The following is a 22899-nucleotide window of genomic DNA, read 5'->3' as shown; positions in this document are numbered from 1 at the left end:
TGAACAAGATTCATCTAGTCTAGGATTCATCTTAGTCTCCTAAAATAACTGAATTCACTCTTGGAAAAAGGCAAAGTCATAGTGCCATTTTTGTGCACTAATTTTACGTATCTGTTCTTATCACACCTTTGACTATGTTCTCCTCTTTAATTTGCTCTCTCAGGAATCCTGTGAGTCTCCCTCTCTTGGTGTGCTCTCCTCCTCCCTGGCTTAGACTCAGCATAACTAGCAAGGCTGCTTAGCCCATACCTCACCACAAATTATTTCCAGGCATGGGCAACATGCCAGAAGAAAAAAGCACCATGCAGACCTAGCTTTTCACTGTGCATAGTCCAGTGCTGAGAGTAGTGTGCCTACATCAGCCAGGAATTGAACCCACTGAATCCCAGACCAAAACCCAGATTGCACCTGGCTTTCCTCTAACCACATGCTGGCCATTGCTAGGATGCGTACCCAAGACCACAGCCTCCTTGCAAGACACAGTTCCAGTGTAGTTCTTTCCATACCCAACCCCAGTGTCTGCTGACTGCTTCAGTTATGATCCATAGCCACCGAGGAGACGCTGAGAGTGTGGATGGCCACAGCAGGCTTGTTTCTCATGATTCATGGGTTACTTTTACAGGCAGAGTAAGTTGTATGTCTCCTGGCATCAGTTCCCATATGTTCTGTGATAGCAGAAGAGCAAGCACTTCTTAGATAGCACCCATCTTCTAAAGAAAGCAATCCTCATTTGACCTGAAATGTGGAGCTATATTCTTCTCCTGATCCTGATGGGGATTTCCAGTAAAGTAATCTTATTCCTTATGTCTCACCAAGATTTCTGCTTCATAAAGGCATAAGAGTCATGTCACACTTCCTCCGTGCAGGGTAGAGTTACCATGGGTTGGAGGGAGACATGTCTTTTTTTTAACCTTGCATCATGGATTTTGGTATCAGGAGATACCAGAGATGCTTCTAGAAGATAACACCTTGGCTAGTCTTCCTTGCAATATTGCCAGACGTGTTCTCTTCCACCACAAAAAAAAAAAAAAAAAAAAGTGCTGTTCACACAACCCTATTTAGAAGTGCTAGTTACAACTACGAGACTCTGTAGAGGCATTAAAATTAGGGATATTTTTGCCATTTATAGGATTTGCCACTGCTACACCGTATGACAGACATTTCCAGCCAGCTTCAAATGATTCAGTTTATCTCCATGCCACAGGTCCCATTATCTCACAGCACAGCACCATGTTAAGTCCACCATGGTGGTCTTTAATGTGACCATATCTACAGAAAGCATTGCCACATGATCCTGAACATAACAACTAATTTTGCATTACCTGTATGCAGAGGGTCCTCTCTAAGGTGGCACTGTCTTGCATGGTATAGATATATATTTTGAGGCTCATGCTTGTTGCTTTGGTGACTTTGATATAGAATCACTTGAGACAATACCTTTCTCAGGTACATTTCATACAGAAATCACCTAGCTTCCAAATTCCTCCCCTGGTGTAACATGGGGAGGTATCAAGGCTGTGAGATGTCAGGTTGAACATGTTACTGAAACTGGCCCTGTGTTCCAGTGATTTCCTTTTGTTTCAGCACAATTTCTGCATTTGCCATCCAAGTACTTCTTCTCCCTCTCCCACTCCAGTACACAGCTGGGGATTAGATTGCTTCCATCAGGTATCAGCTGGAAGAAACAGCTTTATATCCTAAGCTCCCCTGAACTTTGGAGGAAATTTTATTTCTGAACCCAGTCAGATATATTCCAGTCAGAATATATAGATTGCTCATATTTGAACCTCTCCAAATAATGACAGACTCAATCCAGTGTCCAAGTTAGTTCTTTAGGATGACTTCTCCTTTTCAAATGGAATGTATTAAAATCTTTAGAATTGTAAATATCTTCGAGAGGAACACAACAATGTTTCACAGTGAAATTGTATTTATCGGTCTTTTTCAAGAGCTGGTCAAAATCTTCCTAATACATAAATATGGAAAATAGTTCAAGCAAAAGTGTAAGAAATTGTTATAAACAAAGTACCCCATTCTTCATCAGCTGATAATATTTCTAAATTATTTCTAAGATCAAAAATCCTACGTAAATGCTGAACAGTAGAATGATTCTTTACTGAAAGTTGCATTGTAATATTTTTTACATCCCCTACCAAGTGGTACACAAATGTAAAATGAAATTTGAGAAAAGTTTGAGAAGACAGAGATTAGTCTCTTAAATAATTTATTTAGAATATATTAGAAGTTAAATAACATCATATACCACAAATGTGATCAGTTACACCATATTTGTTCATGGCCATACAGATAAGAAATCCACAAAACACAAAGAAAAAAGTCCTGGTGAAAAAAGTCTTTGGTAGATAGATCTAGTCAAACACGTGCCGTACATGAGAGTAGGGAGCTCCTAAACTGAAAGGAGAACAAAGAAAGCGCTGGTGCGAATCAAAGCAATAACAAGAAGAGAACCTTTTTTAGGACAGAAAATAACAAGCATGTTGTTACATAATTGCCAGGTTTTCTTTCCCCATCCCTTGACAATAACTCTGCTCACAGACATTTTGACTTGTCTTGGTGACAAGTGTGTTTCCTAGGATAGCAAGTGGCTGACAGACCAAATAGCACTACCACACCCCACCGATAAGTCCTCTGATTTTCTTGGACTAATTTATCCTGCTGTAACTCCCTGCAAGCCAACAGAAACCTAAGAGAGGAGGACTTGGCTCATTACCTTTGAGGCTCTGTGCAGAAGAGACTGTGGCTCTGTTCGGTAACATTAAAGCAGCCAGAGGCAGGGAGAAAGCAAGTGCTAATTTCACAGACCATGCAAAAGACTTTTGGCATGTTTCCACTCAGCTGCTCTCCAGCATAATACTCAGCCCTGACAGCTCAGAAATGCAGGGGTAAGTAAACTGAAAAWTAACACTGTTCAGGAATCAAATGAAGTAGTCACTAACCTTTTCAGCTTTTTTTTTTTTTCTTTCGGTTAAAATTTTCCTCTGTAGGATACCTATAGCAGCAACTCTGGGCTAGGTGAGATGTGTCCTATCAGACCTTAGTCCTCACCAATGCACAGGACCGCCCAATAAGCATTTAACAGGAACTAGCCCAATTTTCTTTGGTGCAACCCTGAAAGGTGCCTGGGAGCTGAGAGGACAAGCACTCCTTGCAGCTGGGGAGGTTTTGAAAGGCAGCTCCACTTCAGGTGACATATTCGTGCAGAAGAGCTGCGCACATTGTGTACACAACCTCTATTTCTGCTTCCTTGAGGGCAGCTCGTTGTCTCAAGCAGAAGTAGCCAAGGGACATGCCCTAGCACATGACAACTCCATTTCTGCACCTGTGATGAGCAATTTTCTTTTTTAAACATTGAAATATATACCTTGGTCCRCATTGAAATAAACAGGCCCTATGTCAGTGCGAACAGGATCTGACCAGGAATGAGTCCTACTTAAACCCCTTGGCATCTTTTCTGTTGCTCTAGGTAGTTTTATAACATTGATGAGCCATCCTAATTTTGCTGACACACACAGGATATAATTCAGTCAGGAAATTAAATTGATTTGTGTGCAACAGACCCCAATAGTCGCCATCAGGAAACCTCTCTCATTCTGATTATTATCTAAATACCTGCAACACGGTGGTTGTCCTTCCCTACAGCCRTTCACACAGGGACTGCTGCTAAATGGGCCTGACCCCCTAAATCCAATGGAAGATGTTCACACTGATTTCTTTTCCATGCTTGATCAGCCCATTTTGGGTGGTGTCCAAAGTTCCACCTTGGCTGCGATGGGAAAAAGCAGTGAGCTTAAAAGCAGCTGGCTGGTTGCGCAGGCAGCATCCCCCTGCTCTGCAGACAGTCGTCAACCCAACATCTCGCAGCCCTATGTCACAGCCCCAGGGTCTCAGAGGTGACAGCAAGGATCTGTGCAGCCTGAGGGCTGCCTCCACCAACTGCAAAAACAGGGCTGGTTTGGTCAGGAGCTGAACGAACGCCCGAGAATCCTCTTACACAGCTGGAGCCAAAGTGGCACCAGAGTGCACCGGGCAGCACACGTCTAGAACCTCTCCTGGGCCCAGATGCGCTCCGACTGCTTCTGCTCTCATGAAGGTCTGGTGTGGAGCAGTGTTTCCTAAGGAACCACTGAGTTTCAGTAAAATGTACATGTATTCAGCTACGGAAAATAGCCTGCAGGTGGGCTGCATGTCCCACCCTGCCTGGCACAGGAAGGGGCACTACTCACCGACATTTCCACGAAAGCGGTGGATCACTGAGGCATTTCTCCTGGGACCTCCCTCCCAGAATGAGACCTCCCTCATTGCTACAACTATTCAAGAATAAAGAAATTTAGTCAGCAGCCATTTTGATAGGCTTCGAAGCTAGTTGGGGTGTAGAAGACCAGGTTCCTTCATGCATTCACTCTCACTGCTAGAGGCAAGGTTTACTGATGGCTCTCTTCCTTCTGAACCCACTGAAACTCACCCATGGCCATGTCTTCTTTTATTTTAAATCAGCATTTTCGCTTTAACAACTTGCTTAATTTTGTTTAATACTATTTTGCTCTGACATTAGGGATCCCTTCAGTCTGATGGGCAAAGGCATAGCAAGGTTCAAGGGCTGGTAATTGGATTTTCAAAAAAGTTTATGATAGAAATAAGATTCATAGGATGAACAGTGAGTGCGATTAGATACTAGAACTGCTGAAAGAGGACTGTGGCATATTACATGTTCCTCAGAATCTTTCRCTACAGTCGGGTGTCTTTCACGGATAATTCTGTGGCGCAATCATCACCTCTTAAGCTCAGTAGAGTTTCTGCAACATGGCACAGGAAAATAATCTCTTTTCCTGCCAGAATCACTGGATGAATTTCTATGGCCTGATTTGTTGAGGAGATCAGGGCAGAGGCTTGGACTCTGTGCAATGACAGGTGAATCCTTCCAGGTTCCAGGGGCTGAGAGGTCCCTACCTGACCATCCAAGCTGTTGGCTCACCAAGGAATTCCTTTCCTATTAAATAAAAATACATATCAAAAAAATTAAAAATAAATAGATAGTCATTGTATACATGGGAGCAATCCACAGATTCTGCAAAAAGAGGGGGACTATCAGACTAACACCCARACTGCATCTCTTGTTGTCTGCTAAGGAGACGACACCTCTGACCAACATTCTGCAATGTTGCTGCTCATGCCAGGAGACGGGACCCCACAGTTTTCAATCAGAGTCAGTTCCTCCACGCTTTGTAAGTGTGGGGCTTGCTGGAAAAACCCCAGGATGCTGCCCCGTGCTGCCACCCCTGCCTGCTGCAGGCCTGGCTCCCCCAGCACCTTGACAAGGAAGTTGATGTATCTCATAGCTAACCGGAGCGTCTCATTCTTGCTCAGCTTTTTGTCTGGAGGGTGGGTGGGAATGAGTTTTCTCAGCTTGGCAAAAGCGCTGTTGACATTTTGCTGCCTCCATCGCTCCCTGGTGTTGGTGAAAATCTTCCTTGTCATCCTCAAAGTGCTGCAAAGCAAAGGAAATGGTGAGCAGGTGCCAGATATGCAAGCCTTTCCTGCAGGTTGTGGGTGTGGAAGCACTGCAGCTTTTGGGCCAGCTGAGAGCACATGGTGGTGGTGCTAAAAATTTCTAATGTTTGTCTGCTATGGCTGATGTCCTTTTCCTGCACAGATTCACCCTAATCCCTAAAAGTTATGTCCCCATCCCAGCAGTGGTCATAGACATAACAGCTGCAAKCAGGCACCAGCATCCAATAATCTGTTCCCAAAGGAGTAAATGGAATTTGATTTTCCCATGCAACCCTTCAGTGCTGCTCCCCAGCCTCCTGAGGCTTCCCCTGCGGCAGGAGTCCCAYTGCCCTCTGCATTAGTCCCCCCAGGCTGTGTGAGGGACACCTGGGCACTTTTTGTGGAGGAAGGAAGACCCAGAGCAGGGTGCATCAGTGCTTCCCAAGCCCTAGTTCAGACCTTCTTGGAGGCTGCTCACAGCAGCTCCATGACTCATAGCTGGAGCTAAGCCAGACTCAGCTGGACCTTCAGCACAGGTCCTCAGCGAGCAGAGAGCTGACACTCTGTGGATATACATGATTATGACTGTTTCAGGAGGCTCCTCTAGGGAAGCAATGGTCTGGTTCCTTGCCCAGCCCRTGCTGATTGCTCCAGGCTGGTGTCAGCGGCTCTTCAGTTTGATCCATTCAGGCTTGTTCTATTTCGGCTTCTAAGAGCTGCCAAGACTAAGCCACAAATGCCACGAGTGCTGCTGGGCAGTGCCTCGCAGGCCACAGAGGGAAAGTGCGACCCCTACGAAATGTGCAGGCGTCGGAGCCAAAACGCCCTTGTAGATTTTCCTTGGCCATGCTGCTGCAGAGAGCTGAGCTGAGCAGAGGAGGGAATCCTGTGCCCAGAGCAGATCTGGCAGCAGAAGAGAGCTATGCAAGCCATGTGGATTAATTTTAAATGCCATTTAGCAGAGAGGTTTTCAAAAGCTCTTGGGGTTGACCTAACCCTGCTCCCATTGCCATTGCCAGGAATCTCAGTGACCCAAGGAGACGTATATCTGTATAACCAGCTGTAGCCTCTCAGACCACCCTGCTCTCCCTGGCCCTCTCCTTCTCCTAGCAGAGCTGTGTCTGTCCCCAAAGTCCCTCCAGCCCCAGCTCAGAAACATACGATTTTAGCTCCCCTCTGCAGAGCCCTCCCTTCTCCCTCATAGCCCTGACTTCGGTAGGAGACATTCACTTTTCCATTTCTGAAGTTGCTCTTTGTGCCAATGGCACACAGACAGTTGGAGCAGGGGAAAAACTGCCCACAGCCAAGGGGCTAAAGGACAAATGTTTCCACCTACCCTCTTATAGCACGTGAAAACCTCAACTCTTTATACTCATCGGCAAACTCATCTTCACAACAATCCCAGAGAGCGCAGGGGAAACAGCACGCCTCAGCCCTGGAAAGGTGAAACTTGGGGGGTGAGAAGTCCTGCTGTGATCCTGCGTTCAACTGAAGCAGCCTCGTCCTGCACAAGACACTTGGGACTCACCCAATATGTGGTAATAGCCAGTGTGAGCAAAGAAGTCCCACTCTGACTCAAAGATTAATTGGATCGCCCTGGCAGGGACACGAGAAACACGTGGCAGAGCGGGAAGGTCGCTCCCAGCTCCTTCGGGTCCCCGTCCAGCACTCCAATTACAGATCACCCGGGAAACACCGCTACGTGGTCATAAATTATGTTAGAACCGTGTTCAGGGACCTTAGTCAGAGATGCAGCTCGTACAGATGCATCCACATATACTATATATGGCTGTGTGCATGCTGCCCGTACCCGCCAGGCTCCACGCTTCTGCCCTCGGCTGTAGCCTTTACAGGGCTACCCATACTGCTATTTTGGTAGAGGTTTGAAATTACCGTCACAGCCCAGTTGTCTACACTGCCTTTAGGGGAGAAGAAAGTTCTTCTTTCGTGAGAGGCTTATTTAAAAACAAACCCTCATACTTCAGACTGAGAGCTGTTCATATTTTTTGTAGACATAAATTTTGAGACCCATTGTTTCATCCAAGTTGGGATTTTGTTTTTGTTTTTATTCTCCTGTTCTGTGTATTACCTTTGGTTTGTGCTGTGGGGACAAATCTACTTGGTATTTTGCACCTACCTGAAAGAGGTAGCATGTACCTCTTTGGCCAAAATGCTGCAAAATCACTGGTATGGATTTTAAACATTGCCTTTCAGTGCTTCTCCATACTCTGGCATGTTCATCCCCTGGCTACAATACAATTTGCTCCATTACAGTTTAATTCTTCCAAGCAGCTGCTTGGGTCCATATGAAACAGAGTACCTCCTGCTTATCTCCCCCTGCCTCCCCCCCCCACTCCTTTTTTTTAAGATAAAATTTATCCGCATACAAAGGCAGCTGTTCTTCTAAAGCAGGGAAACTTACCTGGGCTTCCTTGTTTCTCCTAATGGCCCAGGTGGATTGTATTATGTCTTTTAGCCTCTGCATTGTGGCTCTGATTCCTGGTTCTGCATTTGCTGGATGCCTGTCCACATCTCAGCTACAAATACTGATAGAGGGTCAAGCTCCTTCCCTCCTGCTGCTGATAGTCCCCAGTGCAGCACTCCAGGAGAGCAGGTTAGCATATAGCCCTGGCACTGCGAGCGTCTCATCCCATCCTTTTAGCGGTATTACTGGTGGAAAAATAACCCCAGCCTGCCCCCAACACCACTCTTCCTTTGTGCCTCTGCTCTTKCGGTTGGAAAGGACAATACTGCGTTTGTGGTCACAAGCCTTGTCAGCAAACAAACAGATGTCTTTGTGAGACCAGCTCCTGTTTTGCACTTCAGAAACGCATATCTGTATTTTTGACGTTTATTCAATAGCAGCAATGAACAGCCTCCCCCCCCACCCCGAAACGTCTCCTCTTGAACCGATAGCTCTGTGGGGAGGCTTCATTTTCAGTGTAAGCCACCTCCACACCTCTCTCCACCTTAAATTCCTCTTTTCTTTCTCCCATTAATGTCGCACGTTCCTTAGCATTTCCTGCTGTTGTGCTCAGAGTTTCTCCGAGAAACATGAGTGAAAATTCAGCCTAGCCCAGTACGGCAATAATTGTAATGTTTCAACATAGCTTCCTTTCCTCTATCATCACCTACGCCTCCCTCTAATTCTCTGTGACTGCAGCGCATTACAGTCCCGCAGCAGTGAGTTTACTGACAAAGAGTGTGATTTATGCTCCTTTTGTCTCACTGCTTTCCTCCTCTTCCCTCCTTCTCTCCAGCCCTCCCCACCAAGCTTGGCTTTCGGTATGAAATTACTTGCAGCTTCTGATCTTTGCTCATGTTGCACATCTGAGCAGTGTATTCCCTAGCTCGCTCTGGTGTGGTGTATGAAATATGTATTGTCTAGCGGCTGCGTGTAGCTTGTATCCCACTGATCCATTTTAAATCTGTGCAGAAACCACCAGTTTGTTTGCACATAGCACAGACAAATAGATTGCATTAACCTGCAAGCATGGATTCCATGCTTGCTGGGCATCCCACCAACTGCAGGTTAAAAGCCCAACATCAAGCTGGTCAGAAAGGAAACCAGGAAAACAGCAGCTCAAGGGGATTAATTCTGCTCTCAGGAATGTAGATCTGGAGGGTTACATCATTTTCACTGGAGGAATTACTCTGAAAAGTAAAATATTGCCATTGAGGACAGAATTTAACTGGGATCAAGACAGCAAATAGAGAAGCAGTGGTAAGTGCAGCTTCATGAACTAAGATCCACATTTGCAGCATGCAAAGAGAATTGTGCAGAATAAGAACTAACCCCAGCCCAGTGTTGGATCTACTCCAACAGCCAGAAAGAGAGAGAGAACAAAAAAAAAAACCACCACTACCCACCAAACAGATAAACGAAGCTCCTTCCATCCTCCCTGTCTACCCCTTGAGAAACAGGAAAACAGGGGGAAAGAAAAAATACTGGCTGTGGTTAATGCAGCCGCAAATGTCACCAAACAAAAGACTAAACAATGCAGAGAACAGATGAAGATCTCTCCCTCAAGAGAGGGAGTCTCTCTGTGCAAAAGTCACCCAGGCAATTCCTCCAGCAGCAGCAGCAGCAGCAGCAGCAGCAGCAGCAGCAGCAGCAGCTTGGGCACAAAGCACCGTCCCTGCTAGGACATTCCCCTGCAAATTGCCCCCGTGCCAGCTGTTAGCGTCTGAGGGCTGGCAGGGGGCTCACCAGGAGCCCAGCGTTCAGTCATAATTAGCAGGCTGCTATTAAATAAAGATCTTGGATGAGGAAGTTCCTCTCTCAAGTTATACCTTAGACCTCAGTGAAGTTAAATCCATGTTGAAACTGGCCACTAGAGACCTACTGCTGCAAATCTTAATCGGAGAGCAGATGCTTCTAGTAAACCCACAACGCCACACTGCTGCTCCTTGGGGGAAGAAGCCCGATGCCTGCTAACACTGGCTGTGTAACGCTTTGCGCTGGGGTTTTGTAAAGTCCCCTCAGCCCTTCAGTAGGTGTCCGTGGAACAACACATGGTGCCCATTTTCTATATGGGGCAGGCGCTCGTGAGCCCAATGTACAACGGGGGCCAAAGATGCCCCAGACACAGCCCTTTGCATCTGCGCTCTGTTCACTTTGCACCAGGGCAATGTGGAGCAGAGGGCAGAGAGGAAGCTCATTGCTTCCCTCTTCAGTTGCATGCTAGCCTTGGAGCGTGGGACTCCRCTCCGCGCAGAGGGGAAGACAGAGCAAGGATGTCACAAGACATCACACTGCCTGGCAATGACACTCGTGGCTTTTTTTCTTTCTTTCTTTTTTCTTTTTCCTGGGTGAAATAAGCTTGAACTCTTTGCAACCRAGCCATGCTGTTTGCAGCACAGGTGTTGGGATTGCAAGGACTTCCCCAGGGCTGGGGGGGGAAGGAGGAGGAGATGGGACAATCCACCTGCTTACGAGGATGTAAGAGGAGCAGCACACCTCTAGGTACAAGCTCTTACCTCCTCTTGCCTTTCTCAGCCCCCTTCCTCCATCGCCATCTCCCCAAACCTCAGCACTTCTCCCCTCCCTGAGGGGAGGCTCCTGCCAGAGCACCTCACTTCTGCCCTCATTTCTACCGTTCTTTTGCCTTRGGCAAATGAATCCCTTCCTCTTGGTGCATCTCCATGTCCCTCCTGCCGTGTCTCCAGGTCCCTCCTGCCTGTAATTAGCTTGTCTCAGCTGTAAGGTTTTTGGAAAGGAAAGCATTTCTGTGTGTGTGCAGCCTCCAGCAGCACACGGTGGCCCAGCCCTGCTTGGGACCTGTGGGCACTGCGCTGCTTTGGTGCAATGAAAGGGAACAGGCAGCTCCCAGCTCTCACAGGCTGCTTCCAGATGCCTTTAATGAACGTCATTTTATTTTAAATACGAGGTGGGAAGAGGAGCTCCTGCTGGAGTAAATAAGGGTTCCTTTCACGGCCTCACACGTCCGTCAGGGGTGTTATCTGGCAATCATACTGTGGTACAGAGCACAGCGCAGCAGCAGAGGCACTATAAAAACCAGTCGGCACTAAGAGAGAGATTTACCTTTTTCAGGGTCTATAAATCTAGGACAACACACATCGTGAAATCTCTGCTTCTGGGAGCCTGCCTGTCTAAGGCAGCATTTACAGAAACTATCGCAGCTGCACGGTGCTCTCTTTGAACCTTTAAAAAGAAAGAAAATCACTAGAGTCTTCCAAAGCAACCGTGTAAAGGCCTCAAGCTGAAATCAGCCCTCCTGTTTGGGGTTACTTGTCTAAAATACTTGGGATCGCAGCTTCAGAATGCAAGTTTCACACGGCCCAGCGTTGCTGCGCTTGGGCTGTTTATCCCTGTAGTCGGCTTCCTGCCTGGGTAGGGATGCATTTTCCTCAGGGGAGCACACTCATTGCTTTCTAAAAAAGCAGGCTTCCCCGCAGACTTTCTTAGGTTGGGCACCTTGAAATCAAGTTCCCTAAGGCTACCTTGGGAAAACACAGTCTGCAAAGCAATATGGGCTCTAACCCAAGAGGCAATTGGCCAAGTACAGAATGCGTGGTTAAGAATTTAAACACGAATGATGAAGCAATTTACACAATTAAACTCCCAGTGCACRTGGGAAAAATTGATCTATTTTTTTCCTGTGGCTCCCCCCTTGCCAGTATCCTTTATACTTCATTGAAGTAAAGTCACAACCCTATGCAAAAAAAATAAAAATTAAAAAAAAAGCCACATTCATGGGCTGCAACTTAGTTTGTGTTAAATTAAGGTTAAATTGGCCTGGACATGATGGCTTGCAAGATACCACAGCTAAGAAAGGCACATTCTGCGAGGAGGTTTAGCCCTGTATTTGCTAAACTTGCACTAGTGTCAGTCTCTGTTGCAGAAGATCTGGGACAGGTCTTTCCTGTAATACTGCCTCTCTGATCTCCTGGTCCCACCTCCAGCAAGGCCCCCTCAAGTCAAARCCTGAACTACAGCCCCAGTGGGTTTCCTTTAGAATCACAGTCTCTGTGAAAGTCACCCCCCCCCCCAAATGTTACGTATGGACACTGAGCCCGTGCACCAGGGATAACCGAAGAGAAAGAGCTGGATGGCTCCAGGAATCCTGCGGGAATCCCGTTACACCAGGCTTCAGCGTGCAAAGCCCTGCTCTTCACAAATAGATACTACTTATTCCCACCTCATTGCAGCGCACACTGCTGCACGCCTCTCTCTCTCTGCACCCGTCACTGCAAGGCAGGAGAGCAGCTTTTAACAGCAGAAACAGGTCCGTTTTTGCTGTGACTGCGTGTGAAGGAAAGTCCACGCGCTCCTCAGCAGCGGTCGCTCGTGCAAAGGAAGGGGGGGGTCACACGCTGCATGTCTCGCAGCTCAATGACAGACCAGCCTGTGGCAGCCCACTCTGTTACAGGAGCAGAGAGGGACAATTCGCCTCAGGATCAGGTGTTATTTTAGGATATGACCTCCCCGCAAGGCAATATTTACTTTTGCATTTTATCCAGCTCTGCTCTCAGGTCGATAGCAAATCTCTCTGAGACTTGGGCAAAAGCAGGACCAGCAGCCTGACACCAGGCTGGTACCTCTGTGCAGTGCCCTCACTCCCTCCCACATGAGTTACAACCAGCCCACTGACCACCATGGCATCACCCCAGGAATTAGCTGTGTCTGCTGTGCTTTAAGATTATGGGTAAGCACCGTAAGCACTGAGAAATCCATCCACGGGGGCAGATCACAATTTCCAAAAGTGCAGTACGGACCACCAGGAGACAAGGGTCGCTACGCCTGGTAGGAAGATCAGCATTAAAGTCATTGCGGCCACCGCCGTGCTCTGGTGCTCACCTGCGTTTAGTCCCCAAGCCTCCCAGCTAGCACACTGGCTCTCTTCGTACTTCATTTCTTGGGGCAGCTGCTCAGACCACAACCAGTCTGATGGTTTATGTAAGCAGGCAGTAAGAGCAGGCTGCATTGATTTTACCCATTTTTTGCAAACCAAGAAACACACATTGGAGAAAGGTTCTAAAAATCATATACTACCCTATACTGTTATATGAAAATCAGGAAGGATAGAGATGGCTACTTCAGAAAAATGTTCCCTTTATTGCTTATTAACTTTCTCAAGCAAATACAGCTCTGCATACTAGGCTAGCCCTGGGTATATGAATCCATTCAAGATTGGGTGGTTTCAGAAGTGTGACTAGTATTTACCTGGTGAACTGAAACAAGTAAAATATTGCTAAGGTTTTTCGCCTAAGCAAACTATTATACTGAATGAAATTCAGATGCCTATGTATTTTACACATCTACATCAGCTGTAAAGCAGATGACCAGTAAAGTAGGGGGGATATTTTTAAATATGTGAAGATCAGAATTTAAAGCCCTTCCTTTACATCCTCATCTGTTGACACATTCATAGGTTTTCCACAGTCTTGTCATTAAGCATACAGTAAGGCCTAACAAACACATAAGCTATTTTATACTTGACAAATATATATATTTTTTAAATACCAAACATCACTGGAGAACTCTGCTAAGTTCTACTTCTAAATTCACAGAGTCTATGATGTCCTGTGTAATGATTTTACACCAGTGCAGTAACTCAGATTTGCAGCACTTTGCACTGTTCGCCTGGTGTGTAGTTGTGGAGTTAGAATGAGAGCAAGTCTTGGAGCAGTGTTTCTAAAATCACATTTGTTTGCTCCACACTTTCTGATCATCAACAYTTCTTTCCAAAAGAATAGAGCTAATTAATAATTTCTCCTGGCATGAGGTTTGCTTCACTAAGCCTTAGCAGATTCTAACAGTTTGAATTTAAAAACACTGTGAAAAGCCCAGGCACGTAAACAGGGCGACAGTCACTTCTCTTGATTGAATGCAGTCACCTGTTATGTGGCAGTTTCCATAACTATTCAGTTTGTCAGGGAAGGTGCCTTACTCTCAGCTTTTCAATGACAAGGTCCAGAGGCGGCATGATAAGAAATAAAAATCCAGCTGACGGTAAATGGTTATTTGCAGAAGTTCTTTTAAGGACGTTTTCTGCTGTGTGCACCTGAAAGGAAACTTAGGCATGGCTAAGAAGTTGCGCAAGAAGCCCGAAAGTCTGGACGTGCCTCTGCAAAGAGAAGAGGCCGTTGTCACTTACTTTTCCGGTCACAGCTGCCTGTGGATCTTGAAACCTGCTTTAGTGGGCGAGCGGACAGCAAAATCGGGTGCTTCCTACTTGTCGTTCCTGCCCGCTGTCGCGGYGAGCGCGCGGCCGCGGCGCCTGCTCCTGCCGGAGTCAGCCTCTCGCTGGTCCTGGCTGCCTCATTTATACGATAGCCGGTCCTTTGTCCGGCGCGTGTCGCCACTAGTCCTCGCAATCCAGGGAGCTTGTTTTGCATCTCCCGGGAGATTCCCTCTGCCTGGCCTTTTCTCTTCACGCCGCGCAGTCTCTTCCCTTTTCTGGAGGGATGGGGCTGGTGCYGGGCGGTAGCAGCGACCGCACTCGCTAGCCCTAGAGTGACTCTGGCTAGGTCAGATGCACTTTGGGGGAAAGGATGGTAAGTGCTCGTGGCAAGAAGCATCTTTTTTCTTTTTTTCCTTTTTCTTCTTTTTCCCTTTTTTCCCCTTTTTCCCTTTTTCCCTTTTTCTTTCTTCCTTTTTTTTTCCTTTTTTCTTTTTTCTTTTCCCTTTTCCCTTTTTTCTTTTGTATTTGTTTAGTCAGCTCTGAGCTTGTAATAACAATTTTTCCAGAGACTAACATCCCCTGTTCATCCAAAAGCCGATCTGAACGTGTCTCAGCATTCAGAAACAGGCTGATTTTCTTACTGTGTTGCTGACCAGGAGAGTCCCTCTCTGCTCTGACAGCGCGGGGAGGCTGGGGAGGTGATCTCATGTGCAGGCAGCTCGACCCTGCACTCGCGTATTTGGGGAAAAGCTCCCCTCGCATGCATAGGGGTCCGTGGGCTTCAGGACCAGCTGGGGAGCTGGTGTGGGYAGCCGACGTGCCTCAGTTACCCCTGTCGGGTAACAACTCTCCTTAAGGAAAATAGTCACAAAATTGCTCCGGGCATGAGCTGGCTGGGACATAGCCTTGGTAGGATCACAGCTCTCCAGATTGATTTACTTCAGGCTGTAAAGCCTGCTACCGAAGCAGGAAGTCAGTGCACGAAAAAGCCTTTGGGACCCATAAAAGCTGGTCTGCACCTCCACCCACTCCTCCACTGGGTGCTGGGACCTTGCTTTGGGTGGAGGTAAGAGTAAATAGGAAGAGGAAGAGTGGGATACCAGCGTGAGTGCTGGGAGGGAAAAGTACTGAAGGGGAACAAGAGATCGGGAAGAAGGAACTAATCACCCCACTACGGAGCAAGAAAACATCTGCATGCAGGATAACACAGCTCTGAGCACACTCCACAGCTGTCTTCAGCAGGGCTAAGAAAGCTCAGCTTTTACCCAGGTCACCTTACCCAAAAAAGCAGGCTAGCTAGGATAGGATAGGGCTGTCACGATGGGTTTTTAAAAGCATTGCAAATGTTCCGGTTAACAGGATTGCTCCCATAAATATGAACAAACCAGCGGTGGAGTGAGGTGGCTGCTCTGCGGAGAGGACAAGTCCCAGACCCTCGCCGCGGCAATTCTCCCCCCAGAGAGCTAGGCTGGAGGTTCAGCCCTTTCACACGGTAAATTAAAAGCGGCACTACAGCCTGAAAGCTGTGTCAACTGCTTCATTTGGCACAAGTGTTATGTTAACTAGAGGCCCTATTCCAGAGGGGCTTTTGGCCTCGCAGAAGCCTAACTAACTTCCATGTAATTTACATTGGAAAGTTGCAGAGTGCACCTCCTCTGCGTTACTTTCTCTGAACCATTATTTACCCACAATCTGCCCCGAGATACTGCAGTCAGCCTACAAGAGATAGGGAAGGCGGCTCGCTCGTCCCGAAAGGGGAGGATCTCATGTTGCTCAGATACTTCACTGCCTCAGACTTTCAAAACCTGGCCAGACAAAGCACTAGAAAATGCACAGCCGGGAAAGTGTCCATCCTTGCAGGGAGAAGGGCCGGATGGACTGCTCTTACTTCTCATTCACTGGGGCAAGAGAGCTGGATCCTGCTGCTATTGCTCCTGAAGAGGGGTTTCTCCCTTGCCCTCTCCAGAAGCAGAKCCATTCTTCCGAAGGGGAGTTAGCAACCCAGCGGACAGGCCAGGTGCAGCAGCAGGGTTTGGGAACCTGCATGGCTCATGGGCTGCATGCAGCGGGGTTTCCTTGCAGGGCTGGACGGGGGTGCAGCGGGGCTGGGAGGGACTTCAGCTTCCCTCATTTTAGGAGGAGGAAAAGGTGCCAAGAAACATGCTGGGACAGCTCTGTGCCAGGAAATGCCAGTCCAAGAGGTGGCCGTCTGCTGAGCAGCGACGGGGATGCGAGTGGGGATGCCATGCCCACACACCCGGCYGTAGCGCAGCAGAGGTGCCTGCGGGAGGGCTCTGCATGCTGTCCCCCAGGAAGAGCCCACCTTGCCCTGGACAGTGTCCGTCCACACTTGCCCTCCTCTCAGGGCGTGCATCAGCCGGCACGGCTGCAGTGACTCCAACAGACCTGCCTCCCTGGGGAAACAGCCCTTCACTTCATCCAGACATGAGGCAGAAACATGGATCCTCGGCCAGCATAGGAGGAAGCAGTGACATGGTCTCAACGCTTCAAATCCTAGCTCCCTTTACAGAAGCCACCACAACCTCCATTTAGTGCTCTAACCACATCCCAAGATCTCCTTTCCCCTCTCCTTTAGCTCGAGGGGATCACCCCCCATGCAACACCCCCGCTGCAGCCAGCTGAGGCTTTGCATGGGCAGCACGCTGGAGACCCTCACCTTCCCCGCGCTCCCCCTTTGCTCCCCGCAGCCCCGACAGCAGGCTTCCTCCCTCCTCCGGCAGGTCGCCACAGCACGGCCCCRCGTACACTGCAAACAGCCGGGTGTCCTCCCGTCCTGCTGTCTCTTAGGACCTGCTGTGACATGCCGAACCCCAGAGTCTGACCCTGGGCAGGAGGTCCTGGGCGCTGGGCAGGCAGCGGTGTCGCCTCTCCGGGAATGTTCATCAATCAGATGGCACCGGGCCKCTGACTTTTACGCCAGCTTTAACAGTCGTTTCTGCCCTGTCAGACTGCCCTTAAGGGGCCTTAGCAGACATGAGAGTCTGGTTCACTGTCTCTTTATTAAGCATCCTGTTGAAATGTGATTGCTTGGCACCAACGATGAACTCCGCGGGTCCCATTCAGTTTCCTCCCTGTTCTTGGCAGTGACATGGTAGCAGGGGAGGATACATTATCAATACATCAGTGCAGTCCTGGCATTACTTTTCCCTGGAGCTATCCGTAGTTTCCAAGAAAGTATGTATTAACTAGGAGCCAGGGGAAGGGGAGTGACACCAGTGAAAGCAGCACTGCGTCTTGGCCGTGCTCTTCCTCATGAAGATATCTGCAGGGATCCATCCTGAATGTTTCGGTGGAGTTTAGGGCAATTCTTTTCCTGCAGCGGGTCTGGTGTTTAGCAGCCACCCATAAAATCAGCTGATGAAAAGTCAAGGGGAACCAGTTTTTTACTTGCATCCTGCCTCCGAACTGCAGCCTGATATTAGCATATTTGCTCCTGTGATGGCCAGAGTTTTCCCTCCTCAGAGATTTCTGTCAGAAGGAAGCAGCTCCAAGGTACAGTAGTGGTCAGATGAAAACAAAAAGTTTGTGTTTCACAGGGGGCCAAACCCCAAGCCCTGCCTTTCTCCAACAAAACACTTGCTGTAGATGAGGAGGAAGTCAAAGAGAAGCCTGCCTTAATACGGGCAGGGATTTCAGAAGACGGCCCTGGGTTCAATTTATTGTCTCCCTCTTGGGGTCACCCCTTTCAGTCTGATGAAAGCAGCAGACATGAAAGTCATGGCTGGGAAAAGGACAGCAAGAGGCTGTGACCACACGGCCACATTATCACGGTGAGTTCAGAGCCACATTTTACAGATGGGAACAATAAGAAGCAATTATACACATCTGGGCTTCTGCCCTTTAAAAATGAAATTTAAATCAATAGATTTTAAATATAGCAAACTGGAGAAGCTGCTTGAGGTTCAGAACAGCAGCTGCATGTGGACTGCTGAAATATTAAACTTCGATCATCTGAAGCTTTTTGTAACCTTTTGAATCTCCTATTAGCATTAACAAAACACTCGCATCAGGGGGTGCTTTGAATTCTGGGCACACTTTTCAGCTTAATTCCAGAGGCCAAAAATCCTCTCCTTTTTAATGCTGAAACTTGCTGATAGCCTTGAAGAAAATGTTTAGCTGCAGAAGAAAGGGACTGAAGACCTAATGTTTCTCTTAAACCTGAACTGGCAAGCTAGGGAGAAAAGACAAGCAGCTCATTTTCCCTTTGACACAGAAGTACCCAGACAAGTAAGCGAAAACAAGGCACCCACCTTGGAGGATCAGCGGCTGCCATTGCCACTGGCACGCAGTGCCAAGCTCAGCCTGGCTGCGTGCCGCAGCGAAGCCACCACATAAGCATTTTTCAAAGGGGCGATTCAAAGGAACAAGGGGTTGAATGTAAGAAAAGCTCCCTGGCCACGGGCGAAGCCCTGAAGGGCCTCTGCCATAGATGTGATAGCGCCTTAAGCAACACAACTAATGACAAAGAGTGGGGTCCAGGAGATATAATTTCCAGTATGACTTCAAGCCAGTCGCTTAACTCCCAGGCATGTGCGTCTGAAGTATTGGGAGTCCCCAGGCTGTTACACTTGCAAGCTCTCTTCCTTCATGTGCAAATCTTCAAAACCACATGGCTTGTTTTTATGGTGGTTTTAATTTGAGGGAAGCTCTTGCAAGCAGCAGCTGAGTTTGGTCTAGGTCTCCCTATCATCACTTCTTAGTGTTGCTTGGGAATTGCCAAGGTTGAAATCCTCAGAGGGGAGGTCCCGTATTTGGTGCTTGAGACTGCTTCTCTTGCAAGACCAGCAGTGCATGCATGCACAAAGAGCAGTTCCAAGAAACCCTGCCTCTCAGGGGTTCATTCTGATCACACAGTCCATTTCACATGAAAAATCCAGTCAAGCTATTATGTCTCCTAAATATAGCTTTCTTCTTTCACCTTTAAATATTTGCCATTCTAGTTCTTTCTCAGTTACGAATATTTGCTCTTATTGCTGCTATGATAATGGAGAGACAGTATAGTTCTTTCTGAAATTCATTTTCAATTGCTTCACTTGTTTTTAAAAAATCTATATGTCAGATGCTCAGCTGGTGTGAACTGATGTACTTGCATTGGTTGCTCCAGAATGATGCTGACGTCCGCAGCACTCAGAAACTGATCAATTACTCTTTCAATACATCTGCTTTACCAGTCTCATGTAAACCACATCCTCATACTAGCATTAGACCATAATATGGATGTGCTATACTGCTCTTTACTTTCTACTGGCTCTGCAAAAGCCATAGCTGCCAGAAGAATTAAGACAGGTTTTTTACAACTTTCCTCAAGGTAAGGACAGTGCAATCTGCATATCTAAATAACTGCACTTTCAAAATGATTTTGCAAGGCCAGCCAGAAGCTCCTGATAGTTTGGACTAGGGTGTCCATTCCTACATGACTGAGCATCCTTTCTGCAGAGTGGTGCCTGGGGTTCCCATGCTGTAGCATAGGGAAGCAGTTTCAATATTGCCAATAAAGTCCTTCGTGTACACATTAGCATGTTTGCACCCAACCATGTCACCTTAACTCATGAAAACTAGTAACATCCTGTGACTAGCTTGACCCACCAAACCAACAGAGTCTGAACTCGGTATGTGCAACAGCATAATTTTTAATAGCCTGTGAGTAACTCTTCAGGCAGCTCTGCCTAGCCACTGCGAAAAACATATACCAACTTACACTCAGGAGTGGGGAGAGAAGAGCTGGGAAACAAATTCTCCTGATAATATATGAGTATTGAAACACTGTTGGAAAAACTCGTTTCCCAGGTGCTGCATCTGCCACAGGAAAGGCAGCGTCCATCTTTGTCACAAACAAAAGGACCTGCTTTCAGAGAAGAGTATTATGCAGCAAATGTAGGTCAGCTCAGCTTTCTGGGTGGTTTTTGGTGGCCACACAGAGAATAAACAGGCTCTTAGCGCCTCTGTTCTAGTTGTAACTGACCTCTCTTGCCTTCCTAAGCTTTCCACTCCAGCTTGTAAAAAACCACTCCTACCTTTATGAAAATGTGACAACTTCAGAGATGAAGTGAGTACCTTAAGCTACATTTTTAGTACTGGTGCTCAAGGCAACTTACATAAGATACTGTTGGAACTGCCCAGGCTCCTGACAAGTCTTTTAGGGAGGGATAATCCTATATGAAACCCAGAGCCAAAGACTGTGATTACTTTGCATGCACTGAAGCACATATGCAGGTTTAGGTGATACAGTACCTGCATTTCAAGACTTTGCAAAAAGAGATTCAGAGGCCATTTTTGGTAATTTGTCCCTTCATTCAGTTTAATCGCCATATTCAATAATCAAGTGCCTGCTGCTGACAGCACCTCCCACCAAAACCTTATCTGGAGGACTGGGTTTTACAGTGTGGGTGCACGAACACGTAACACAGCACAAACACAAAAGGAAGGGCAGAAAGTCACTTCGCTCCAAGGAGGTCACGGATGCTCTTCTGATGCACCACATGTAACGTCCCCAGGCAAAGCACCAACCTGCAGGAACGTACAGGCAAGGACCATCTCATCCTGTTCTTGAGATGCTGTTAATAAACAGGCAGTGCCCACCGTGACCTGTGATTTGCTGGCGTCTCCCGGTGCTTTGCCAAGCAGGAATGCCCGTCTGCACAGACACAAAGCCCAATTAGGCTGCTCCTTGTCTCACCACCCTCTGCCCACCCCTTTCAGCAGCACTGCCTTTTTGCAGTTTAAATGTTTCTTTTTAAGAGTGCCTTTTATTTCCAGCTTGGAGAGCAGGGGGACGAGAGATGGTTTAGGGATGCTGAAGTAGGAATTTACATAATCTGATTAACAGAGGATTATCCAATGGCTGCTGAACAGTCTTAGTGTGCTTGAGCTAAAAACCTTACTATTCATTGCTCTCACCACCCTGCAGGATGACTGCACCTGCAGCACCAGCTAATTCTCTCCTGGGGTCTTCAAGTAAAGAGACAAGGGGGGGGRCATATTTTTATTATTATTGGGGGTGGGGGTGGGGAGAAGGGCTAAGGACCTGCAGCTTCATTTGTGTAGTCTCTAATTGATCCATCTGCATTAATCTTGAAGAAGCCACAATGAAAGCTGGGCCAGTTGGCATTACCAGGAACAGCCACCACCTTCTGCAAAGGACCAGCTCGTGCAGGTCCTCCCTGCTTTCCATGGAGATACTTCAGCTGAGCCCATCCAGACGTGCTGCAGAAATGAGCTGGGCAGAGTTTGGTCCTGCGCATGCAGGAACAAAATGTTTCACCTGAGCTCACCTGTACCCAGCTCTGCCGGGAGCTAACCAGGCCCTACCCCCTGCTCTAACATCACCAGAGAGCTTCTCAGGCTACAGCCCACAACCCTCCCTCCCTCCAGGGACAATGTAGTGACGTGGGGACAAGCACTCTCAGCACTTCTGAAGTCTCACGCCCAGCCTGAGGCCTCCCCGCAAGCTGCCACATGGTCTAGTTATCCAGGAATTCGGCTGAGGTGGCAACTGTGTGAAGAGCAGCAGGGCCCTTCGAGACCTATCTACCCGCTCAGAAGAGAAGGAATAAACCTGTAAAACTGCTCAGCCGCAATCATCATCCGAGAACCTCATGGACAGGAGAGCAGTGCATACACAACAGGCAGACTGAAAACCCACGGATGTGGGGCCAGAGGGGCAGAAGCAAGATCCAGCAACAGCTTATAGATACGGAAGCAAGGCCACAAAGAGGGACACTTTGCAGAAGAAACAGTTCTTTGTGTAATGGCAATTCCTGGGACTGCAGATTGCCTGAGGATGCATGTCTGAGTCCCTGTCAGGTCTCAGCCTGACTCTTCAGCCCCCCAGCTCAAACCTCACCCCAAATCAGAAAACAGTCTTTTAAGACAGGATGGCTTAAGTCCTGGTTGCTTCTAATAGTGTATGTATTTACAGGAGCTAAATTGTTGCTGCTCCTTGCCCAGGAAGTCAGGCAAGGAGAGCAGCCCTAGAGGACGTGCAGAGATTGAGTGTGTGAACACGTGATGGTGGCTCAAGGGGCAAAGGGAGGTGCTCAGGAGGCTGGGACAGCCTAGGACGCATGGACAGTGAAAATATGGTTTCACTTCATGGTGAAGAAGTGTAAGAAAGAGACTCAAGCTATGCTGACCATATCCAAGGATTTCTGGTCAAGAGAGCAAGGGGAACACCACAACACTTCAAACATACTCGAAAACTCAGCAATGCATAACTGCATTGATTGGGGCAGAGTCAAGCTGCCCCAAGGGGCAGGAAAGATGGATGAAATCCAGGTTCTGACAAGACAAGATGAGTTCAGCTGCTGGCTTCAGCAAAGCGAGATCTGCACCCTAAATATCCACCCACAATGAAGCGGTGAAAATCCAAACTGAGAAACATATTCTTCACTGCAAAATGGAAATGGAATGCATTTCTCCTCTTCTCTGAGGAGAGAAATCTCCAGATTAGGAAAATTACCAGGCAGCATGAGAAAAAGAAAGAACTTGGACATTTTTCCATTGTACATAGGGAGCTCTGTATGGCCAAGCAACCGTAAGAGACTCTGAGTCACCCAAGCAAAAAAAAAAAAAAAAAAGATTGAAAAGAAGAAAAAAGGCACAATTAAAATTAATCCTCCAGTAGAGCTGCTCCAGTATAATCACCCAAGACTAATTGCGAGCCTTTGTTTCCAGGAGCACACTCCACCCTTGCAGCTTGGTCCAGATATGCTGGTGTTCCTTT

General features: G+C 47.5%; 1 protein-coding gene across 1 annotated transcript; it reads right to left on the bottom strand.

Moving 5' to 3' along the window:
• Positions 1–5068: 5068 nt before the first annotated feature.
• TAL2 (TAL bHLH transcription factor 2) lies at positions 5069–5496 on the bottom strand. The gene has a single exon (XM_026061122.1). The coding sequence runs from the start codon at positions 5494–5496 to the stop codon at positions 5143–5145; it is 354 nt and encodes a 117-aa protein (XP_025916907.1). The 3' UTR covers positions 5069–5142.
• Between the last annotated feature and the right edge of the window lie 17403 nt (positions 5497–22899).

Source organism: Apteryx rowi, unplaced genomic scaffold (assembly GCF_003343035.1).
Source record: "Apteryx rowi isolate R43461 unplaced genomic scaffold, aptRow1 scaffold_176, whole genome shotgun sequence".
Lineage (NCBI taxonomy): Eukaryota > Metazoa > Chordata > Aves > Apterygiformes > Apterygidae > Apteryx > Apteryx rowi.
The sequence above is the reverse complement of the archived record's forward strand: the minus strand, read 5'-3'. Positions and strand labels throughout refer to the sequence as shown.

Excerpts from the sequence above, each read along its gene's own strand:
- TAL2 (XM_026061122.1), bottom strand. The coding sequence starts at position 5,496 with ATGACAAGGAAGATTTTCACCAACACCAGGGAGCGATGGAGGCAGCAA.